The 26388-nt window shown below is 37.2% G+C and overlaps 1 protein-coding gene across 1 annotated transcript in view; it reads right to left on the bottom strand.

The window, feature by feature from the left end:
- The window catches only part of LOC150084650 (papilin-like), a 967274-nt gene that overhangs the window by 595027 nt on the left and 345859 nt on the right, over nt 1–26388 (bottom strand). Inside the window, exon 10 of the mRNA XM_090376529.1 lies at nt 12328–12460. Coding sequence (XP_090232655.1) covers nt 12328–12460 — 133 coding nt within the window. The remainder of the gene's footprint in view (nt 1–12327; nt 12461–26388) is intronic.

Genomic DNA, 26388 nt, shown 5'->3' with positions numbered 1-26388 from the left:
GTTGCTGTTCTCTGTACTTGTTCTATCAAGTCTACATCCTTTCTAAAATGAGGCTTCCATATCTGCATGCAGTATTCAATGTGTGGCCTCACCATTGCCTTATACATGGGGATAATCATCTCCTTATCCCTGCTTCAAAAAATTCCTATATATCATTGACAAGACCCCATGACTTACTCTGGCAGCCTATCTGCACTGTTCAGAAAACTTCATATCTGACAGCACTATTACCCCCAGGTCTCTTTCATTTTCCACTACCCTGAGTGTAACCCTGCCCAGTTGATACATTTCTCTGGGGTTACTGCTACCCATATGCAGTTCTTTTCATTTTTCAATGTTATACTTCAGTTGCCACTTCTCAGCCCATCTGCCTAACTTTTCCAGATCCTGTTGCAGCAGCATACTGTTATTACTGTTATTAACAACCCTCCCAACCTTTGTATCAGCTGCAAACTTTGACATTAAGCTTGATATACCTTCATCAATATCATTGAGAAATATGCAAAACAACAATGAGCCCAACGCCGAACCCTGGGGGACACCACTAATAACATTGGTCCATGAAGAGCAGTATCCATTGATTACCACTCTCTGTCTTCTCACACTGAACCATCGTTTTATCCATTGTAGCAACTTGCCCTTAATGCCATACTGCTCCAATTTGTATATTGGTCTTCTATGTGCAACAGCAACAAAACCTTTCCTGAAATCCATGTATATAATATCAAAATTATTTTTTGCATCCAGTTCCTTTGTGACTACATCATAGTATCCAATCAAATTGTTCAGACAAGACTTCCCCTTAACAAACCCATGCTGTGTCTGAATTATTAGTTGTCTTGTCTAGATGATTCTGCAATGCTTCTTTAACCAGTGACTCCATTATTTTCTCTGTAACAGAAGTCAAACTAACAGGTCTGTAATTACTTGTGTCACCCTTTGATCCCCCTTTCTGAATTGGAGATACATTTGCACATCTGCAGGCCATGGTCACACTCCCTAAGTCCAAGTATGCTCTAATAATTATTGCTAAGGGTTTGCTTACTTCCTTTGTGACCTCCTTTAATATAACTGGATTGATTCCATCTACCCCAGGTTGCCTTTCTTATGTTTAACTTCAACAATTTCTTTTCCACTTTGCTCTCAGTTATTACAAAATCATATAACTCCTAGTTAGAGTTTGATAAACATCTGGCCCCTTGCTCCTTGATTAACTCCTCATGTGTGAATGTAGATGCAAAACACTCATTTAGTTTGGCAGCTATCCGGGAATGATCATCTACAGTCAAACCATTGATATTAATTGGACCAATCTGATTCATCCCCTTCCTTTTAGAGTTTATACAGGGTGTCTCAAAAATATTGGTACAAACGTTTAGGGGAGGTAAGTAACATCTAAAGGAATGTGATTCGCATAGGAACCCATAACTGCAAACATCACCTTAAGTCGGTAGACGGCACTGTTCATCAGTTCACAAGAGGGAAAATTTCTGGTTTACTCATTCAAGCAGTAGTCGCCGCACGAAGAGCATGCATCGATATACGAACTGTGAGTTGGCAGACATGCACCTAGTGTATGGATTAGCAGAGAGCAATGGACGTGCCGCTCAACGAATTTATGGAGAACGCTTCCCAGACAGACACGTACCGGACCACCATTTGTTTGTATGTGTGCATCAAAATTTATGCGATTATGGGTCATTTAGAGGTAACAGGAGTAGTGCGGGGAGACCACGTGCAACGAGAACTCCCGCCATGGAAGAAAGTGTGTTGAATGTCGTCCAGAATAATTCTACAACCAGCACACGTGCCGTTGCCTCTGCCATAGGAGTGTTTTGTTGCAGTGTACAGCATGTCTGGCATGATGATTCCTTACACACCCCTTTCATCTCCAAAGGGTTCAGTTACTGCTCCCCCAAGATCATCCCGCACGTGTGGCTTTTGCGCAGTGGTTTCTCCAAGAAAGTGTTCAAGACTTGAATTTTCCAGCCTAGGTTTTGTTCACGGATGAGGCTTATTCAATCAGCACAATGCTCAGGTGTGGGCTCTGAACATCGCTTCGCAATAAACGTGTGGGCAGGTATGGTCGGTGACTGCTTAGTCGGCCCATACCTTTTTTTTTTTTTTTATGTGAACCCCAAACACGAGAGGTATTAGAACCTATAGTACTTAGTACCGTGCTTAGGTTGGAGGTTGAGAAGATGAAAGAAGATATTTGTTGACATTGGACTTGAACTTCTGTAGATTGTAATTTTCAGGAAATACGTATGAAGGAAGGTTGTTCCAGAAAACGGCAGTTGAATTAATATATGAGGAAGATGAAAAGTTGGTTCTGCGGGTTTGAAGTTGGACATTAAATGGATGTTGGCTGGTGGCGGCACTTGTTCATATTGTTTTGAAAGAGAGAGCGGGAATTATAGAAGCCAATTCAGAAGAACAGTGCCCATGGAAGTATCTGTAAAAGAGGCATGCAGCAGAAACAGTGCGTCTATGAGAAAGCGAGTGGAGAGACTCTGTTAGAGATGAATCATTAAGTAACCTAACTGCCCTCTTCTGAATGGAATCAAGAAGCCTGAGAGAGGTTTTGGGGGTACCACCCCAGTTGTGGGAACAATATTCCATGGCAGGGGGGATTTGCGATTTATACAGAGTGAGCAGCTGTTTGGAAGAAAAGTAACGTAGAAAGCGAAAGAGAAAACCAATTTTTTTAGATGCAGAGGAAGCAATATTTGTAATGTGCTTGTGCCAAGAGAGATTAGAAGTAAGGGTAATCCCCAAAAGTGATATATCAATTCCTAGAAACCGGAGTGTCACTAAACATAAGCATAGGAGCAGAAGAATCCTTTTTGCCAGATATAAGACAAGACTGAGTTTTAGAAGGGTTGAAATCAACTAAGTTGTCTTTGCCCCACTGGAGAATTACCTGAAGATCGGCATTTAAGGAATTGGTAGCAGATTTTCGAGAAGTTGTAGCTGATTGAGCAGGACAAGATTTCTCAAAATGGAAAGTTGAATGCAATGTGCTATCATCGGCAAAACAATGGATGGGATTTCCAGTCAATGGAAGAACGTCATTGGTATACAAGAGGAAAAGAGTGGGGAAATAACTGAACCTTGGGGGACACCGGCATTAGTGGAGAAGTTAGAAGACAGAGAGCCATTTACCATCACCCTCAGTGAGCGATCAGAGAGAAAACTGGATAACCAATTACTAAAAACAGTTGGCAAACCATAAGATGGAAGCTTGTTTAGAAGACCTTTATGCCAAACACGATCAAAAGCCTTTGAGATATCAAGAGCAACTACTTGTGTTTCACCGAACCTTTCCATTGAATTAGTCCATAAATGGGTAACATAAGCCAGAATATCACCAGAGGATCGATACTGACGGAATCCATACTGGCGATCGTTGATCAGACGGAAGGTTTCTAGGTAGTTTAAGAGTTGGCGGTTAATTGATTTCTCCATTAATTTTGAAAGAGTAGAAGTAATTGCAATGGGACGATAATTGGATGGGAAGGATTTGTCACACTTTTTAGGAACAAGTGGAGAAATACCATCAGGTCCTGGAGCTTTCTTAGCATCAAGATTCATCAAAATCCTTCTGACATCCTTTTGACGGAAGACCAAAGGAGGCATTGAATGGAGCGTGTTGGGAATGGTGGGATGTGTTTTACCAAGATCATTAATACATGAGCTGGAAGAAAAATGGGATGCTAGCAGGTCAGCTTTATCCTTGGCTGAAGTGACAACAGAACCATCTGGTTTGGACAGAGGTGGGAGCAGAGATGGGCAAAAGTTGCGGCCAATAGCTTTGGCAAGAGACCAGAATGCTCGGCTACCATTAGGGCAAGAAGCAAGTTTTCTACTCTTAGCCTGTTCAAACTCTAGTTTGGACTGATTAATAACTGCTTTACAATTGTTGCGAGCTTTGGTGTAGGCAGAAAATTAAACTGAAGAATTAGAAACAAGCCAATTACGATATGCAACATTCTTCTCTTGGACAGCCTTAGCACATTTATTGGAAAACCAAGGTTTAGATAAAGGACAAGATTTTAAAATGGAGTGTGGGATAAAGGATTCCATTCCTGCAAGAATAATTTCACTGACACAATCTGAGCAAATGTTGACATCAGAAGTTTTGAAACAGTAATCCGACCAAGGAAAAGAAGAAAAGAAGTCTCGCAGGTCATCCCATTTTGCATTCTTGTAATGCCAAACAACACGAGGTTGGGAATAGCCATCAGATAAAGGTTCCATTGGAGAAGGGACAATTACCAAGTTGTGATCTGAAGTGCCTCTCACTTCAACCATGTACTTAGAAGGGTTGTTTGTGAGAAAAAGATCAAGCATATTGGCTGTATGATTAGAATTGTCCGGTATTCTTGTAGGTAAATGAACAATCAGTGCTAGGTCATTAGTAATTGCAAAAGCCTCAGCATCTCAATCTGCTGGGTCGGTGTGACTAGAAAACGGAAGCCAGCTGGAGTTATGAATATTAAAATCGCCAAGGAAAATTACCTCACTGTTAGGAAAGTTGTACTGGAGAAAGTCAAGTTGCAAAGAGAGAAAGTCAAGTTGCAAAGAGAGGAAGTCAAAGAGCTCCAAGTGATTAGTGGAATTGGGAGAACGGTAGAGACAACAGATGAATTCAACACAATGAGGTAGAGAGATTTTAAGCCAGAGAAGATCAAAGAGAGGAGATTCCAAATTGCCAAGTCTCTGACAGGGAATATCAGAATGGACATATGCACAAGTACCACCTTTGAGGCGAAAGGAATCATACAGCGAATAATTTGGGCATCTGAGATGAGCAATAGTTGAATCTACCGATAACTGAGATTCTGTTAGAAAACGTACATGGGGTTTGGCAGACTGTAAGTGGAAATGGACATCGTTGAGATTAGAATTGAGACCACGTATATTTGTGAAATGAATTAGGAAGTCCTTGGGAGGTTTAGATCTTTTCGCAGATAAGCTTGCTCTATTAGTTTGATAATTCATGGTGTATTCAATAGTAAGAAATAGTGAGTGGGACATGCTGTATGAAGTAATGAAATTTTTGGATATGGTGTACATGTGGCAAGAATATACCCAGATCCTTGACATAACGTGGCCTCGACAATGCTCCCCGCATACACACTACTCGGACTCCCTCCAGTCACTATCTGGCAGAGTAGAGGTAGGAAGATTATACACTAGCTCATCCGGAAGCCTCCTAGAGAGTTACCAATAGGTTCGGTCCGGTGTACTAACTAGCGGCCGTCCTGCGAACACCATTTTTGAGCTGTACCCTTGAAATGTAAGGAATATTGGATCTCGCCACAACATTCATCATAACCTCAAAAGTCATCAATTATACTGCATGATGGAAGAGATAGGGAAGGGTTGACCGGAACTTAGCTCTAGAGACTAAACATGGATTCCACCACTTCAAGCCTCCAATAAGCAGAGTGGTGGTATTTCACCAGTTGATGAGAGTCATCTACCACCTAGTACTGCCTGGTAACATAGAGGGGCGGCGTTCCTCCTTGTGGTGTGGGCGCCACACCTCGATCCCTGCTTACGTTGGTTCACACCTGGGTGGTCACCCACCATGTACTTGTGCATGGAGGTTATACCCAGGATTACTAACAGTCCCACCATCATGAAGGTGCAAGCAGAGGATTTGGCTGTCACAGACCGTCCGGACTTCGCCGAAATTGGGTCCACTTACTTGAGTGTCACCCGAATATCAGTTCCATCAGCGTTTTAGACTCCCAGGTAGCAAGTACAGCTTGTCTGGCATATCTGAGAGAATGTCTGTGACAACCTCAAGGACCAATACCTGTTACCATCCCGCATGAACTCCGCTAAATATTGGATCTTTCTTGAACAAGTTCTACCAGGGTTACTTGACGATGTTCCAGCAAATGTGGTTTAAACATGACGGGGTGCCTTCCCATTATGGAAGGTGTGTTCGTGACAATTTGAACAGGCGTTTTGGGCCTCGATGGATTGGCTGTGGTTGACCCTTTGCCTGGCCCCCACGCTCACCTGATTTATCGAGCCTTGATTTCTTTCTGTGGGGCCCTCAAATCTATCGTGTATGAATCGCCTGTGGAGATAGAAAGGATCTCGTGGCGAGACTCGTCTGCACTGCTGCTACTGACAAAGAAACTCAAGGTGTGTTCGACCGTGTCCGCCAATCCATGCTGCGTCGGTGTCACAAATCTTATGGTGGCACCTTCGAGCATCTGTTGTAACATCATGAAATGCATCCATCTCATTCTCCATTGTTAATATTATGTCAAATAAATGTTTGCCACTAATTACTGTCTTGTGTCATTTCTGCTTCTTGTGCCTCTGCTACTACTTTCCCGTGATGTTTCGGGTTATGGGTTCCTATGCTATTCGCATTCCTTTAGATGTTACCTACCTTCACTAAACGTTTGTATCAATATTTTTGAGACACCCTGTATAAGTAAAGAAGTCTTTGCTGTTTTTCTTCATCCATTGCCAAAGATTTCTCATAATCTGCCTTCGCTTGCCTAACCTCCTTTGTGACTTGATTACAGACTAGCTTATATATACCATAGGCTTCTGTGTTGCCTGATAATTTATATGCATCCCATGGATTTTTATTCTCTGGTTATCAGTCATACAATCTCAAACTCATCATGCCACACATTCAGGTTGCATCACCATTACAGCCAAAGCTGCCAAGTCTCACACAATATATAGACATTTTACTATGGGTCAGCATCACTGAACAACATCTAGCAAAAAGAAACCAACCTCCATACAATCTGAGAGGCCCTGTTCATTACCTGCAGTGTTCATGTAACTCTTCCTACATAGGTGAGTCCTACAGGATATTACAGAAAACAATAAAAGAACATATAAAATTCACCAAATACAGCAGAACTGATAAACCAGAAATGGCAGCCCATACCCCTGTACACAGAAGCATATAGAAATACCACAATTCATTAGTTCTATCTTCTGAGAAATCTTACCCCAGAAGAAAATTTGAAGAAGCTTGTTTATCCATTGTTTTAGGGCATCAGCCATCATCATAAAGCGTGGAGCCCATTTCAATCAATCATACTTTAATACAGTTGGAAATCATGGCAGCAACTAAGAAAAGACTACAGCTACAGAACATATCTTCATTTACTTCTTAATGTTTAAACCTCCCTATCTTGGTTAGTTTCTCTCCTATTCCTTAATCCAAGTGAAATATTATTCCCTTATTGGTCCACTCTACCACTAGTCTTATCATTCAGTCACTCCTTTATCAGGTCTATTCTAACCTTAACTTTTTATTTCCTTAGTTTCTGAAAGAATCTTGCAGTTTCATTCACAAAATCAAGTCATTCAGTTAGATTCTGTTTCTTGGTTTTGTGATTTCCTACAACCTCTATACTTATATCTAATACCCACTACCCCTATGGGCATATCCTACAAACAATAAACTGGGTACCAGAACTCTTGACTTAAGCACTTAATCTTGTTCTCAACGACAAAAGTCTTTGGGAACAAGATTAATTTGAGACTCAACAAGATCATGAACAGGATACTGTGTAACTTCCTAGCTCCCTATTTACACTGCATGCAAAATTTTGTGTCAGGCCGAATTGTCAAACTTTTTTCATCTTAAATAAATTATGAAATACTTTTAACTCCTCTGCCCCTAGCTTTCATATGACTCCACGATTTCTATGTCTCTGAAGCGTACAATGAGAGGCATTTAAGTTTAGTTGTTATTTTTCAGATCACATATTCAACTCATCCGAGTCTTTTTGAAACACCATGGCCTAGCTTGAATTGTTAGCCAGCCTTTCCACCTTCAATCACCAGCAAATTATGATATGTTCCCCCTTGGATAGCCTCATCAATATCATTTTATGAAAATTAAAATAGGAGGAGCCCTAACAATGAGCACCACATTATACACTCTGTATATGACAAACAGAAATCCCAGTTTGCTTTAATTTATATAGCAGCCTTCCATGAAGAACAGCATCAAAAACTTTACTAAAGTCTAGGTATATAATATCAAAACTGTTGCCTGCATCCAACTGTTTAATGATTAGTCAGGCATGATCGCCCCTTAACAAACCATTCTGGGATCCCTTCCATCAAGATGGTCCCAAATCACATCCTTAACCACAGACTTAGCACCAGCTTTGTATATTGAGGGAGATATGAGTACTTATTTCCAAGGGAATCTTCCCGGAGTCCAATAATTCTCTCGTTAACATTCCCAATGGTTTGGTACACTTAATGTCTTTTTATGTATAACTGAATATATACCATCCTCTCCTGGAGCTTTGCTTGCTCTCCTTTAACCTCAATAGCTTTTCTAACAAACACTTCTCTGAGATTATTATATCACTTATTTTACAGCAGTCTGACTCCTTCACATTCCAAGGGACACTCTTTCACAAGGGATCCAAGTCAATATTTCAAATGTAAATATCACTAAGACATATCTGACTCATCAGCCATTTCTGCTGAGCAGTACTCCTTGTTTCCCATTCTTACTACACTTTGCTAGTACTTTCTCATGATCATCTTTTGTCCATCTTATTCCATCAGTGGATTTGTAATGCCCATACAACTTGAAATCATGCACGTGTCTGTAATTGTCCCATGCTTGTTCCTATTGTTCAATTAAACTTCACTAGTCATCCATTTGATATTTTACATCTATGGAATTTGATCGCTGGTATGAATACATTCATTGTTTTGAAGATAAATCCCTTGAATAGTTCCCATAACATATTTTTATCTGATATCATACAGTAGTCTCTCTCAAGCCCAAAAAATATCTCATTTCATTACAGTCTCCTCTTGAAATTGAAGCCCTTTCCTTTACCTGGTTATGCTGGGATAAGCAAAAATCATCTATTCAAAAAAAAAAAAAAAAAAAAACCTGTTACCATATAGGGTATTTCTGTCATATTCCAGCAACTTCCACCTACCTATAAAAAGTAGGCTGAAGTTGCCCATAATGAGACAATCATACTTACTAGCCCATTCAGTCTCCTTAAAAATTTTTTTATCATACTCATCAGAGTCATTTGGCCCATAACACACCTCAACTATGATCATCTATTTCTTTTACCACAAGTCATTCCACAAGGAATTTCACTGATTCAACATTCCCATTATCATGATCTGACTTGGGGAAATATACTTGCCAATTTCAAGGAGTTTGTGATGAGAAGCATCACAAAATAAGTGACTAATTAAGTGATGGAGAAAAACTTTCTTGGGGAAAAACTTTCTCAAGAACAGAAAAACAGATAATTAAGCAAATTTTAAAGTTATAAATCCCAAAATCATAAAGTCAAATTGTATAAAATGCATGTCTCCAAAAATCAAAAGTGAATTAACAGCTGATATATTTGCTTACAGATAAGCAAATATATCAGCCAGCTTCAAAATTTCCAGGACAAAAGGCATAGCTTAACAGCTACAGTGCTAAGATGCTATTAGGCATAGTTGGCTTAAAAAAAACCAAAATCATTCAGCAGGCACTTTTTTACCAGTGTTCATATAGTTGTCCAGGGCATTTCTGGAAGGAAATTCAGCAGGCACTTTTTTACCAGTGTTCATACAGTTGTCCAGGGCATTTCTGGAAGGAAATTCAGCAGGCCCTTTTTTACCAGTGTTCATACAGTTGTCCAGGGCATTTCTGGAAGGACGCCATTATGCACGACTTCCTGAAACACAATCTTCCAAGCTTTTCTTCATCTGTGTAAACAAGCAAAAATCAAATGGTGCATAATGAGAAGAGTACGGTGGGTAGGAAAGCATCACAATATTGTGCTTAATAAGCTGCTATTGCATAATCAAACAGAAAGGAGAATTATGCAGAAGTACCTGTTCATGGGAAGATATTTTCCTTCATTAAAATTGCCTCCCAAAAATAGGCAAGCACCTCCTTGTAATTTGTTGAATTCTATATCTTCAGGAATAAACTTGCAATGCCTAATGCTCTGCCAGTCAAAAAAAGGAGAACATCAAATATCACTTTCCTCATTTTGAGTGATTCTACAAAAACTTCTTTATTTTCAGCAACAATGGTAAATTCCACATGGAGGATTATTATTTATATTGGGGATCATAGATGAAACAGCAGATTTTGACTTGTGGTAATCTTTTGGAGAAAATCCTTGATCATTATTGCACTGATAAGCTTACAACCAATCCTACTGCATTAACCCCACTGTTACTGCATCAGCAATCTTAGTACGATGTCCTAACAGATGAATGTCAATGGCATTCTTCCACTTGCTGAGTTTGTTTACTTAGGAGTTTTATGGCACATCAGCAGCATTGGCTATAATGCACCAAGTCAATTACTTGCTGAAACTATGCCCATAAGGAGCATAAATTCAAATTGAGGAAGACGTGTGGAAGTTTGCCTTCAATCAGCGGGCAGTTGATTGTTGGAACAGGCTTCCTTCTGTTGTTGTGGAAATGAATGGGTTGAATAAATTCAAGGAAGAAGTAGACAAATTCTTGGAGGGTATGGATGGGTGAACTGCATTTTTTTTTTTTTTTTTTTTTGCTGATGCTATATAAGGTTGCTTTCTTGCATCATTTGCCATTACTACTACTAGATATGATGCATCTTCAGATCCCTTAATGAGGAGAGTATGGCAACTATCAAGTAAAATTTTTACTTTCTTTTTTGAAACTTTTGCAGTGTATGATAACAATCAGAATGAAAAACCTCCTGCACCTGTTCTGCACTGTCCTAATTCTGTGATGCATGCCAGCATTATGCAGGTTATCTTCCAACTTACAACAATCCATGAATCTGTGGTGTTACTCAAACAGTCTGTGGTGATACTCAAACATCTCTGGACCAAGGCATCATTTGTTTGCCATGCACCATCTGAAGCATCTGCAATGATTCTGATCATTGATTTCACCAATCTCAGTCAAAATTTTGTGTTTGACAATTTCTTTCACTTTGAAACCTTCAATGCACTGCACTTTCCTTTGGAGTCTATCACGCTCACTAGTCAAACGACAAATAAACAATTCTGTTTCCTGCCATGTGTAGGAAACATGCATGTCTTACCAGAAATGGGGAGGTTACAGCATATCTGGTACAATATCATTGTATTTCTTAATAGTCCTCTACATAACTTCTTCAGATGCCAATCATTACATCACAAGAGTGCATGTAAGAGTGCAAGAGTTTCCTTCCCCTTTGCACCCAACAGGTATAAGCAATATGTAAAACACATTTGCAAAGCACCAGTCTTCAAAGCTCTGGTGGTGGAATTCCACACTACTTTTTCAGCTCATCATTATTTTCTGTTATGTTCAGGATAAAACACAAGCTGAGTTACCTATAATTCCACAGGAGGAACTCTGGACACTCTGAATAAGGATACTTTAATTATGATAACCTTGCATATACATATGGAATTAAATGCTGTTTCTGAGAGAGTCATTAGATTTTTTCAAAAAATGTACTAAAAGAATAACACTGAATATGTAAAGAAATAAGATCAAATATAGAATGATATCAAACTTTTTTATCCATTAATGAGCACCAGGTCTTATTTTTCTACCAGAATACACCAAATGCCATTCTGGAAATTCCATCCCTTTCTTGTAAAAATAAAAATTTAATCATTTAAAATAAGAAATGATACAAAAGAAATATAGTAAAAATATGCTTTTAATGTGGAAATGTTTATAAAATTTATGTCTGTTATTTTTGTTATTACTGTAAGAGAATAAATAATTAAGTTTCTATAAAATTTATCCAATTCACAATAATATCTATATTTTGTAACATGAAAACAGTCTTAAATTTGCATACTTGCTAATATTATTAAAAAAATTCCCTATGGAGGCCTAGAAAGTGGAGGTATTCTATACTACCAATCTCCACAGCATTTGCATTTTAAATTTTTTTTTTTTTTAATAAAAAATAAGAGATCCTGATGAGCACTAATTCCCCCGACCTCATTCACAACAAGGGTGTCTGAATCAGTAGTGTGGTCTCTAATCATGATTATTCCAGGAAAATTTTTAGTTATAGCAAGAAACTGACTCACCATATTTTATTTAATAACTATCAATATCAGGACATTAGGAAAAATATAAGATGTAAAAAATTATATTTAGTAATCTACAAAAAATGTTAGATGACAGGTTTGTTTCTACCTGACAAGCATGCAGCAAGGTACCCAGAAGTGTATACAATAAATATATGTAAAATAAAATACAAATTTTACCTAAACTGAAAAAGTATAATTAATTCCAATAAACCATTAAAGTATCATTTAAAAACTTTGTAATTGCACTTACCTCCACCACATGTGTGTGAACATTCCCCATAATTGCCAAATATCCATGAATAGGTATCAGGTTGAGCATTACTAACTCCATTAGGGATAGAATATTCATAGGTGATGCCTTGATTTTTCTCTTGGTATAATAACTATAGAATGTAGTCTTATTAATTAAGTTTCCGCAATAAGTTTAAATATTAATTAGTTCAATGAACTCTTAATATTTCAAAATATCCTTCAAGAAATTACATACAAACATTCTAATATCAGTGCATTAAAAAGAGAATAATCTTTTTAATTTGTTTCAATGAATTATCATTAATGATAATGCTGTTAAATGAATGTTAATGATAACAGTAATGTTAATATTTATTGCTAAATGCTAGTTGTAATCTCCTCTGACCTATGTGGTTGTGCCAGAGTATAAACAGAACACCACAGAACCTTTTTCCCAACTATGTGAGGTTAACTAATCAAGTTCACTCCCTTCCTCTATGCTAAGAGCTCTTTTCTCTGTCTCCCATATATCTTTTTTCACAACCTCTTGTCAAGTTCTCCTCAGCTGCACACTTCTCCACTGTTCTACCTACACAGCTATTCTTTTTACTCCATTTTCTGTTATTGCTATGAGCCTTATTTTTTTAATTAAAAACTTAATGTCAAACATATACCTCTCCCACAAGACAAGAAGACTAAAAGCAATCTGACTGCTTATATAAGTTCTGCAATTATTATCAGAACATAACAAGCTCATGGACAGCTACAGTATGGTTTCTGAGACAGAATCAGAATTGACAACCAGGCCCTGGAAATTATTTACTGCCAGAATTCCCTCAAACATTTTTATACATGCAGCCCCCCCCCCCACACACACACACATTATCTTTACCAAGTCCAACCTCATGTAAAGAAGACAGATTTCCATGAGATTTCATATTTAGGCCTTTTAAAAATATTTATCAAGCCATTCCAAATTTCATTAAAATTGTAAAAATAAAAATCAGTAAGCAAAAATCAAATAAAATTTTCAATGAAATTGTAAAAATAAGAAAATAGCAATTATTATTTCTTTTTCCCATACAAACTGTATGAAAACAAATAATTCATAAATTAAATGTAGTCATAGCGCAGTATTATTAGCATTAGACCATCCATGCATCATCATATAAGACTCATGAACATGGTGTCACTTGTTAAGATATATATATATATATATATATACACAGTAGAATCAGGATAAGAAGTTTTCCAAGGGACTGGAGGTTTACGAGGGAAACTGACCTAAGGTAATGAAATATTAACTACATAAATAAAAGTGAAAAGATACACATACATAAGTTAAAGGTGATTTTAAGTACTATTTCAGAATAAATAAATATTTTACTCCGACTATGGGAAACATTTTTAAACTGAGGATTTCTAATTGCTTAACATTCTGTTCATTAAACTCACTATCAAGTTGAAAGAATGAACTCCAAAGGAGTTCATCCTTAGAACTATAAACCTTCAAATTAGAAAAATATAATTAGTATAATCAGTACAATTAATAATAATTACACTCATATAATCAGTATAATATAATATAATCAGTATACAGGTGACCCTCGTATAAAACGGTTATTAGGTTCCTGTAAAATGTTGTTGTGTTGTGTGAAACCATGTTATATGCGACTAAGAAAAAGTACAAGAAGTGGGGTTACATTCCAAAAGCTAACAAAAATACACTATTTCATTAACAAAATTTTAAAAAACTAACAAAAATACAACATTCTAGATTTCGTGTATGTTCTGTTCTCTTTAAAAAATCAGTAATCTGGGTTTGTTTGTTTTTGCTTGATAAATCTTTGTGAATTTCATCGTATAGAACTAAGCATTTTTGAAGCTCCCTTTTGAACTTTGGGCTCCTTTCATTCAAAAATCTGCATTCAAAAAATAAGATTCTAATTGCTCAGCTAATTTTATGCCTTCCTCTATGCTTTTTAATTTTTAAACTTCCAAATTTTAGTGTAAAATTTGGAAGTTTAGAATTTTCATCTGCGATATCATCATCTGAATTGATTTGATTTTACCTTCGACGGAATTTGCACCAAATCCGCTACGCTGGCTTCTTTTTCTACCAGTAATCCTTGAATGTCTTCAGTAATCATATCTTTTTTATTTTTTTTAGAAGCATCGGCGACTAAGGCCATGTTACTAAGGCCCTGGGGCTTACATCTGGTGAGTATGGGCTTGGCACACCCAGGTTCCTGAGCTGGATATCATCATTCTTCTCTTTCTTTGTAATTCTCTCTCTCTCTCTCTCTCTCTCTCTCTCTCTCTCTCTCTCTCTCTCTCTCTCTCTCTTAGGGTAACTCGGGAATTTTTTTTTTGTTGGCTGGTGCAGCATAAGCAGGCGCCTCCGTAGCCAGGTGGGAAGGAGCAGCAGTGCATAGTACATGCTTCTTGATTAGACCGGGGTTCGAGCCCGTCACTACCAAATACGAAGCATGCGGAAAGGTCAGAGAATGACCACCGCACCGGAGCAATATGGCCTTAGTTGCTAATGCTCCTAAAAATCAAAAACAACAACAACAGCATAAGCCTCAGGCTTCCTTGCACCATATAGCTAATAATAATTATAATAATAATAAATTGGGTGTGTCCTGAGGTCCATTTTCTGTTTTTCTGGATGAAAAATCCAAGTTTCCGGGAGGAAAAAAACCATGCTGCCTGAGTCTGACTAACAGACTCACGTCTCTTGAGTATGGGCTTGGCACACAAAGGGTCCTCAGCTGAATATCATCATCCTTCTCTTTCTTGGTGATTCCTTTCTACTTCTGACACTCTCTCTCTCTCTCTCTCTCTCTCTCTCTCTCTCTCTCTCTCTCTCTCTCTCAGGGTAACTTGGGTTTTGGCTGGTGCAGCATAAGCTTCAGGCTTCCTTGCACCATATGGCTAATCATAATAATAATAATCATAATAAAAACTGAGCCACTTTGTGAAAAAGACCCATAAAAATTCCTCCCTTCATCAACGGAATTCAAACTCGGATATTTTCCAGCCGGTGTGGGGAGGAGGGTGATTCTATCAACTGTGCTACCCACAAGGGCTTTAGTAGTCATTTCATCAAAACCTTTCCCTCCTACTGATGTAGCAAGTTCTACTTTTGCACTGATTCCATTTTCTTCCCATTCGATCACATTTCCTGAATAAACTGACTCTGGCCATATATTTTTCCACACGCATTTAATGTTGACGGTTTTACTTCTTTCAGTGATAAGGTTATGATTCTGATACAGTCGACAACTGAGAAATGTTTCCATGCCTCCATTACTTCGATACATTCAGAATCATTTTTTTCCAAAATCCATTGTAACGATTTTCTGATGGAATGAATTTAACATTAACATTAGTAGAGGCATATGATGCAAGAAAGCAAGCTTATGCAGCATCAGCCAAAAAAAAAAAACACACACACCACTCCCATTTCACCCCTCCGTTCGCTCGAAATACCTGTCCAGTTGAGCCTTAAATTTGTTTAGGCTATCAACTTCAACAACAAGTGATGGAAGTCGGTTCCACCAACCAACCACCCGCTGGCCAAAGGCAAATTTTCGCACATCTATCCGACATCCGTCCTTCCTCAATTTGAATTTATGCCCTCTGAGCTGATTATTCTGAGCAAGATGAAGAGTCCCATTGGCATTGAGCATGCTCAAACAATTCAAAGCCTTATACACCTCTATCAGATCACCTCGCCGGTGCCTAGTCTCCAGACTCTGTAATTTGCAAAACTTAAGCCTTTCTTCATAAGAGCAACCCTTTGTTCCATTCACTAATCTTGTTGCCCTTCTCTGTACCTGTTCCAGCAATTCTACATCCTTCTTGAAATGAGGCCTCCAGACCTGTATAGAGTACTCAAGATGTGGCCTAACCATTGCCTTATACAAGGGAATAATCACCTCCTTATCCCTGCTAGAAAAATTACTGTATATCATTGACAAGACACCATGAGCTACTCTTGCAGCTCGTCTGCACTGCTCAGACAATTTCATATCTGCCTGCACAATTACCTCCAGGTCCTTTTCATTCTCCACCACTGTCAGTGTAGTACCGCACAGTTGATACGTTGCTCTATTGTTACTGTTTCCCATATGTAGTACTTTACATTTGTCAATGTTAAACTTCATTTGCCACCTCTCAGCCCAGATGTTCAACCTTTCCAGATCTTGTTGCAGCAGCATAGCGTCAGTGGTGTCCTTAACAACCCTGCCAACCTTTGTATCATCTGCAAACTTGGACATTAAACTTTATATCCCATCATCAATATCATTCATAAACACCGAAAACAACAACAGACCCAACACTGAACCTTGAGGAACTCCACTAATAACATTAGTCCACGTTGAGCAGTGTCGATTGATTACCACTCTCTGTCTTCTACCACTCAACCATCCCCTTATCCATAGCAGCAATTTGCCTCCAATGCCACACCGCTCCAATTTGTGCAGCAGTCTTCCATGCGCAACAGTATCAAAAGCCTTTCTAAGATCCAAATATATAATATCAAAGTTATTCCCTGCATCCAGTTCTTTTGTGACTACATCATAGTATCCAATCAAATTGGTCAGGCAAGACATGCCCTTAACAAAACCATGCTGCGTCTGAGCTATAACTGAATTCTTGTCTAGATGATCCTGCAGTGCTTCTTTAACCAGTGCCTCCATTAATTTACCTGGAACAGAAGTTAAACTAACAGGTCTATAATTACTTGCGTCAGCCTTTGATCCTCCTTTGTGAATTGGGGTTACATTTGCACATCTCCAGTCTATGGGTACCTCCCCTGAGTCCAAAGAAGCTCTCATAATTATGGCTAGGAGTTTGCTTACTTCCTTTCCTGCCTCCTTTAATATAACTGGATAGATCCCATCCACCCCAGGTGCCTTTTTTGTGTTTATCCTCAACAATCTCTCCTCCACTTTCCTCTCAGTTATTACAAAATCATCCAGCTCACTGCAAATGTTTACTTTACCTACATCATTCTCCTTCCTGAATAATTCCTAATGCGTGAATGTAGATGCAAAATACTCGTTTAGATTGTTAGCCACCTGAGCTGGATCCTCAACTGTTGAACCATCAATATCCAGTGGACCAATCTGATTCATCCCTTTCCTTCTTGAGTTTAAATAGATAAAGAACTCTTTTCTGTTTTTCTTTGCATCCTTTGCCAAGGATTTTTCGTAGTCTGTCTTTGCCTGCCTAATCTCCTTTGTGACTTGGTTACAGACCAACTTATATCTATCATAGGCTTCCATGTCACCCATTAATTTGTATGTATCCCATGCATTTTTCTTCTCTGCCACATGTCTCATTAGTTCATCTGACAACCATTTAGGCCTAAACCTTGAACAATATTTCTTAGTTGGTATGTAAAGCCTGGTAGCCTCCAAGATTAGTTCCTTGAATGCTTCCCATTTTGAGTTTGCTGTTGGTAACATCATCAGTTGGTCCCACTGTATAGAATTTAAATACTGTCTCAGACCATCATAGTCGCCTTTACGAAAACAAAAACCCTTCCCTTTACCTCTGATGGTAGTTACCTCCTTGAGTAAATCCCACTTCAACACACTGTGATCACTGCCACCTAGTGGTTCATTTTTCTGCAGATAATCAGATCAAGAGTATTGCTCCCTCTTGTTGCCTCACGAACATGCTGATGTAGAAAACAATCATCCAATAAATCCACAAAATCCTTGCTAGTGTGCGAGTGACCAACCCACAAATTCCAGTCAATATCTGGGAAATTAAAATCCCCCATTATAAGACTCTCTGATTTACTGGCCCACTCTATTTCCCTGTACAATATCTTATTATACTCATCAGAGTCATTAGGACTATAGCACACTCCTACTCTCAATTTTGATTTCCCTATGCTTATGTCACACCAAACTGACTCGACACTGCCCTGTCCATCGATGTCGACTGGCTTCACTTCCTTGGACTTTATGTGTTTCTTAATCTATAGCATAACCCCTCCTCCCCTCCTGTCCTGTCTATCCTTTCTATACACATTGTATTCCCCAAATTCCAGTTCCGCATCCCTTATATCTGTGTGACACCACGTCTCTGATATCCCAACAATATCTGCCTTTGATGTTTTGAGAAATACCTCAAATTCATCAAATTTATTTACCAAACTCCTAGCATTGGTGTACACGCAGGTATACATGCACCTGTTTCTATTCTTGGCTACCCTAACACAACCCATGTGTTTACTAGTACCGCAATGACTCCCAGCAGTCTCTGAAATATCCTGCATCTTGTTTTTCAGGCTTCTGCTCATTTCAATAGAAGCAGTGCAAGAATCACTTCCACCTTTGCCAGTGGTTATAATGCCTTGATCTAATGGCTGATGAAACAAGTTGTATTAACCAACTGTGGTGGTAGGAACATAACTTCAATGTTTGGATGAGTTAAATCTTTTGGATGGCCTGGTCCTTTGGAACCAATAGTAATAAAACTTTGAAATCTAGATTTTTCCACAAGTTTAATAGCACAGAACGTAACATGAGGACTGCCCAACAAAATAAAATACAAGGATTTCTCAATAATTTTAGTTTTGACTAGTGGAGATTCAAAAAGTGGAAATGTTAAAAAATTACATCCAACATGATAGCAGGGTTTTCCCCGAACAAAAGCTCAAAAATACCCTGTTATGCGAGTTTACAGAAATTCTGTAACCATGTTAGAGCAAAACCGTGATATATAAGTACCGTGTTGTGCGAGGATTGCCACAATTTATCAATCGTGTTAGAGAAAAACCGTGTTGTAGAAGTACCGTGTTATACAGGGGTTGCCTGTAATTAATAATTAATATTTGTAGCATTAAAATAAAACTGCCAAGGAGGGAAGAATAATTAGGGCAAATATGGTAAATAGACATAAATGCAGTTATTCTTTAAAGAATTAACAAAAATATTAATGGTAATCTAGAAATAAATAAAGTATTATAAATTCAACTTTTAACTTACCTTAAAAGGTCATAATTACAATAAGGCACACTCATGCAGGGCCGTACAAAAGTACTTGGGGCCCAGATGCAAAAGGGGTTAAGGGGGTCTCGTTTATTTATGTTGAGACTTTGGTGGCTCCCTCAATTGTGGCCCTTAGATCAGGGGCCCCTGATGCAGCACATCCAATGCATACCCCATTTTCACAGCCCTGAGACACAGCAACAATTCACTAAGTAATTCAGAACTGTTCACAACCGGAGAACTTAACGGCAAATGCATTCCATGGTCGACGATATCCAATTATGGATATCAATGAAAACAACTGCGATGTGTCGCTTCCATTATATCAAAATGTTTATACTAAAATGGCTTTAAGGCTGAAAGCCTCAGACTATGAAAAATTCACTAATCAAACAAGTTAGTGCATAACATCATTTTAGTTCGTAGTAAATCACCGAAGTAGGTGAAATGGCATTGTTTCTGTAACATCTCATATTGTGAATGCCATCATAACAAGTTGCCTTGATATTGCACTACCTTGAATAAGCAACGCTTCGCCAGTGAAGAAGACTGTTACTTATTTTAAGCAGATACCACCACCCTTGAGTGGTGGTGGTATCCTTCACAACGAGTTGCCCTGATATCGCACTGCCGCGAATAAGCAGTGGTCCGCCAGTGGAGAAGACTAATGTTACTTATTCTTGGCAGATACCACCATCCAGGATTCGGGTGGTGGTGGTGGTATTCACCGAGAATAAGTAACATCTCGGTATTTGCCAAGAATAAGTAACGTTAGTCTTCTCCACTGGCAAAGTGTTGCTTATTCAAGGTATTGCAATATCAAGGCAACTCGTTGTGAAGGCATTCCATTCACAATATGAGATGTAAAGCATTAAAAACAATGCCATTTCACCTACTTCGGTGATTTACTAAGAACAAAAATGATGCTATGCACTAACTTGTTCCATTACCAAAATAATTTTTTTAATATAAAAATTAAAAAATTCTATATTTAAAAAACATATTAAGTGTGAAAACATCATTATAATAATATGCTGTGTATTCTTTATCACATACTTCTTATGCGGGAAAGCTTTCTACCCGGGAAACTTCTTATGTGGGAAAATAACACATTACAATATATAGAGTTGATAATGGGAATTAAGAAGCCAAACTTAGTACAGGAGAAAACCTCTTATGTGGGAATTTCTTATCCGGTTCTACTGTATATAGAGAAAGAGAGAGAAAAGAAACTTAAAAGTATACTGGAGAAGAGAAAAAAAATAAGGAGATAACTATATTTACTTCTCACTTCTATTAATCAGAAAAAGAACAAAAATTTAATTAATTTAAGAAAAAAACAAACATGCCTGAACTGCAACTCACTGCATACATTAACGAATTTGTTCAAACTAGTTACTGTATGCATTAACACTCTTTCACACTTTGCGTCATTTCAGGTTTTGGTTGTCTACTAGTACGTGCTGCAAATTTTAATGCAGTATATATTTTGTTTGTAATAAAAAAATTATATACAATTAATATATACAAATATTCTTGTTACCATCTTTATTGTAAACAATTAATGCAAGAAAAGCGATAGCATTTCAAAAAATGGAAAGCATTTCAAAAAATGGAAACTTGAAATAAAATGGAAGTTTAAAGTTTTAGTGAAAATGGTTTCCAACATGGATTCAGACAATAGTGAAATTATAGTAGTCTTATAATACCGTGACAAACTGACTAAAAAAAAAATTGAATGGCAAATGCCTAAAAAACGGTACTCACCTTGTATAAATCTGCAATAAATTTATTGGTAAATGGTGGCTGAATTTAGTTTGGAAGAAGCATTAAAAAGAACTAAGGCAGAGAATGGGGTAAAAATATTTTTAAACAAATTTTAAAATGAGCGCAAGGAAGTAGAAGTGCAGATCTCCAATCCTTGGTTGTCATAAAAAGGTTGAAGGACGGGAATGAAAGAATGAAATAAAAGAGAAGACCAGTGGTGCCAATAGTCGTTGCGAGAGACTTTCGTTAAATGAACCGTCATCAGTTGGCAAATGGAAGAGAAGTGAGCGCGTGTTGTATTTAAAGTTGGTCTATACTCTCGTGATGCTCTTTTTGACACGTGGGAACTTTAGCTGCGAGAGGTTCCAAGCCGGTGAGGGGTTGAAGGGAAGTTTTGCGTTAATAATATTGGGATCGGAATGGTGTCGGTACCATTCGATGGTGAGGGCTTCATATTGAAGAATTCTGTAGCTCGATCTAAGTTTAATAATAGTGATGGCAGAGTCAATAAGGGGGGTGTGGTTGTGGTTTTGAGCATGGATTGTTAACTCAGTGCAGGATTCAGACAATAAAAGAAGCTGCATATTTAAATGAAAACATAATATTATGATATGATAGGTAGTTACAGATTTATTTTAAAAGAGTGAAAAAAAAAAAGCAAGCAAACTAGGCAACCAATCTTACACCCATTCTTTAAAAAAACTGGCCAATATAACAGTTTCTTCCCACCTCCTTCTAAATGAAAAATTATTCATCAGAAACAAAAAAAACAATACTGCTTATGCATGTTTTATTTCAAAAAAATTTTATTTAATAATCTTTGAATTTTAAAGTGTTATTCAACAGTTACAGTGTAACATGAATTAACAATAATAAGTTTGAAAAGGAGTAAAGCACTGAAATTTATCGGTATAGTGAAACCTATCTCTGACTGCTATATGAAAATATGCAAGTTACAGCATGCATTTCTACCACATGATGTTATTTCAAAATCATATGTCACAAATTAGTTTAGTAGTCATAAGTGATGCAAAGATGCAATCTTATACAGAATTCAACAAAAAGAGAAAAGTACTTCTAATATAGTTGGAGAATGACATTACATAATGATTTCCCATGGAATCTAGATTTCTATAATGACCACTCTTAAACCATGCAAATATTAAGATAGTTTATTTAGCTATTAACTAAATCACTATATATTACAGTAATGTTTCAGGAACCTTGCCAGAACACATCCCTAGACCATACACAGGTTGTGTTTTTAAGGACAGAAAGAAAAAGAATAAACTAAATTACTGTTATGTTAAAATTAATATTACATACACAAAACTTCAATTGGATAATTACTATATACAATTTATGCATAGTACATTACAGTATACTAGAGGTTTTCAACTGAGGTGCCACTTAATTTGAGTTTAAGTTACTTAAACTTATTTTTTTAAAGGTATATATTTATTTCATTATAAAAAGGTACATCCTTATTATTGTGTTTCATAAACCACAATGACATATGTCAACTGATCATTCTATTTATTAGTGCTCCAAAACAAAAAAAAAAATACAAAAACCACACATTGTAAAAGATAACAGTTTCATTACATACAATATTTAATTTTGTATGTAATGAAAGTGTTATACAAAGATTGCACACAGTCGTGTCAAAGGTTAACCTTAACGTAATATTGAATATTACGTTACAGTTAACCTTTTATGCTCCCTATTCCATTTCAATTATTTGAAATTAAACTTAATCAGAATTTCTTACCTGTTGCCAGCCTCCTGCTTCCCAAATATCTCAATTTGAATTGACTGCACATTCTGGCAAGAGGTGCTGTCAACAATTAATTTACACATGAGGTTTTCAGAATCAGAATGTCTCCATCTGGTGAGTATGGGCTTAGCACACCCAGGGTCCTGAGCTGGATATCATCATTCTTCTCGTTCTTGGTGATTCCCTTCTACTTTTGACACACGCACGCACACACACAATAATAATAATAATAATGGAGATTTTAATTTTCCCAATGTTGACTGGAATTTGTAGATTGGTCACTCACACACTAGCAATACTTTTGTGGATTTCTTAGATATGACTGTTTTTTTATAGCAGCAGTTAGAGAGGCAACAAGAGGAAGCAATACCCTTGATCTGGTTATCTGCAGTGATTCTTCATGCATTAAGAATCTGTATGTAAAAGACCCACCGGGTGGTGGAGATAACAGTGTACTAATGTGGAATTTAATTAAAGACAACTACTGTCAAGGGTAAGGGGAAAGGCTTTTGCTTTCATAAGGGTTGCTACAGAGGTCTCAGACAATTTTTAAATACTGTGCAGTGAGACCAACTGTTGATGTTACCAACAGCAAGTTCTAAATGTAAATTATTCAAGGAAGTAATCAAAGAAGCTACTAGGTTCTTCATACCAACAAAGAAATACTGTTCAAGGCTTAGACCTATATGGATATCAGATCTAAGACATGTGGCAGAGAAGACAAGTGGAATGATAATTTATAATCACAGGATGCATATAAATTATCACATGATACTGAAACTTATGGAAGATATAAATTAGTCTGTAATAAAGTCACAAAAGAGGTTAGGCAAGCAAAAGCAGATTATGAGAGACTTCTCATAATATAAATTATGAGAAAGCATAATAAAAAGCAGATTATGAGAGACTTCTCATAATCTGCTTTTGCTTGCCTAACCTCTTTTGTGACTTTATTACAGACTAATTTATATCTTCCATAAGTTTCAGTATCATGTGATAATTTATATGCATCCTGTGATTATAAGAATGATTATAAGATGAAAAAGAATACAATGAAAAACAGCAAAGACATCTATGCTTATATTAACAGTAGAAGGAAGGGGATGAATCACACTGGGCCACTTGATGTCAATGGGTATAACTCTGCTCAGGCTACTGATAATTTGCATAGGTATTTTGCATGTACATTTACACATGAGGAATTCTTCAGGGAAGTGATGCCAGAAGTTTATCAAACTGTAATGGGGAGCTAAATGATATTGTAAACTGAAAGGAAAGTGGAGGAGAAATTTTTGAAGATAAAAAGGCACCTGGGATAGATGGAATCTATCCAATTATATTAAGGGAGGCTGCAAAAGAGGTAAGCAAATCCTTAGCCATAATTATAAGACCATTTCCCAACCTTACCATAGCCAAGAAACTCCCTATTGAATGCAGCAGCAGCCATATTGCAGAACTCTGTGCTATCTTCATAGTGTTAAATTTCACCTTATCAACAAATATATTGAACAGTGTTATCTATACAGACTCCATTAGTGCTAACCAAGCTATACAGCAGAATAAAAATCATGATAACCCCTTACTCACACAGATTTCAAATACCATGACTAAGCTAAATAGGAAGAAACAACGTCATCCTTTGTTGGATTCCTGGTCATGGTGGAATTTCTGGAAATGAACGTGCTGATCTAGCTGCAAAAACTGCTACAGATCCTATAGATCAACCATTTAGTATACTAATCACAGACTACAAGTCAATTATAGAGAAGCGGTGTCTTGAAAAATGGCAACACATCTGTCAAAGTCATGTTGGGAACAAACTACTCCGTATAAAGAAACATCTCCAAACTTGGAAATCCAGTATACATGAAAACATGCACAAAGAAATCATATTAGCCCGAATACGAATAGGCCATACACATCTAACACATCTTTATCTTCTTGCAGGCACTGATCCACCACTGTGTACAAACTGCAACACTCAGCTCACTGTCCAACATGTACTCATTGATTGCCCCAAATATAATAGTGACCAATAAGCTATGTTTACCTCTTTTTCCAGGTCGAACATTCCTTTCAGTATTGCTGACTTCCTGGCAGATACCCCACACATGGCCAAATTTTTTTCATTCCTTAAATAGATACAACAGTACAATATGGTGTGAACTTGAACAACATTTATATACATAAACTGTGTATTTAACCTCACCAAAGTTAAGGCATTATGGCCTTGCTGCCCTTGCCTAGCCCATAAACAAACAAACATTACTTTCGTACCGGTTCTCATACTTCACTTCTACAAATGGGAATAGTACATAATTTCAATTGTTCCCCCCACCATGTACCTCCATGGATGAGCACTTACATTTTGTACATTATATTTTAATATTTTTTTAGGATGGAATCAAGAAACAAAATCACTCATCAATCTATTAAATTGATTGCTCAATTAGTTTATTATTATTTTTCATACAAAACAGGAAACATACCAATATTTTGTATTTTATTATTCATTCATTGTAATTAATGCATGGAGAAATAAAAAAAAAAAAACATTGTAGTAAGATTGTAGATTCATTTACATAGATATAAAAATACAATGTAGATATGTAAAATATGCATTGTACACAGAAACATTGAAAAGTGCTACAAAAATTAAAAAGAAAATTTAAACCTTTTTATATTATAATTAAAACCAAGTGACGCATACATAAAACTTCTTGAAGAAACCGACCAATTCAAAGAAAAATTAATCAAAAAATAAAAGATTACAAAATATTTACAGTTAATCTGATTAAAATTAAATAGAATTAATTATATAAAAGCAATTAAAACACACTGGTTAAAGGTCTGCTGCTGGTTGGAATCTGCATATACATTAGCATTAGTAGAAGCATATGATGCAAGAGAGCAAGCTTATGCAGTATCAGCCAAAAAAAAAAAAAAAAAAAAAACCCTTCCCATTTCACCGATTCAATTCACTCCAAGACTTCACAAAAATAAATGGAAGTTTGTTCCAGCAATCAACTACTCATGAGCTAAAGGCAAATTTCCACACATATATTCTACAACTTCCTTTCCACAATTTCCATTTATGCTCAATGCTGATGGGATTCTTCCTCTCGCTCAGAATAATCACCTGAGAGGGCATAAATTCAAATTGAGGAAAGACAGATGTAGGATAGACGTGCGGAAATTTGCCTTTAGCCAGCGGGTGGTTGGTTAGTGGAACAGACTTCCATCCCTTGTCGTGGAAGTTGATAGCCTAAATAAGTTTAAGGCTCAGCTGGACAGATATTTTTGAACGAACAGAGGGGTGAAGTGGAAGTGGTTTTTTTTTTTTTTTTGGCTGATGCTGCATAAGCTTGCTTTCTTGCATCAAATGCCTCTACTAATGCTAATGCTATGTCCCCTCAAGTTTGTAATCAGAGCAAGAGGAAGAATCCCATCAGCACAGAGCTTACTCAATCCATTCAAAGCATTAAACACCCCAATCAGATCACATCGCAGATCCCTAGTC

Source organism: Mastigoproctus giganteus, chromosome 6 (assembly GCF_048544385.1).
Source record: "Mastigoproctus giganteus isolate SK-2022 chromosome 6, ASM4854438v1, whole genome shotgun sequence".
NCBI lineage: Eukaryota > Metazoa > Arthropoda > Arachnida > Uropygi > Thelyphonidae > Mastigoproctus > Mastigoproctus giganteus.
The sequence above is the reverse complement of the archived record's forward strand: the minus strand, read 5'-3'. Positions and strand labels throughout refer to the sequence as shown.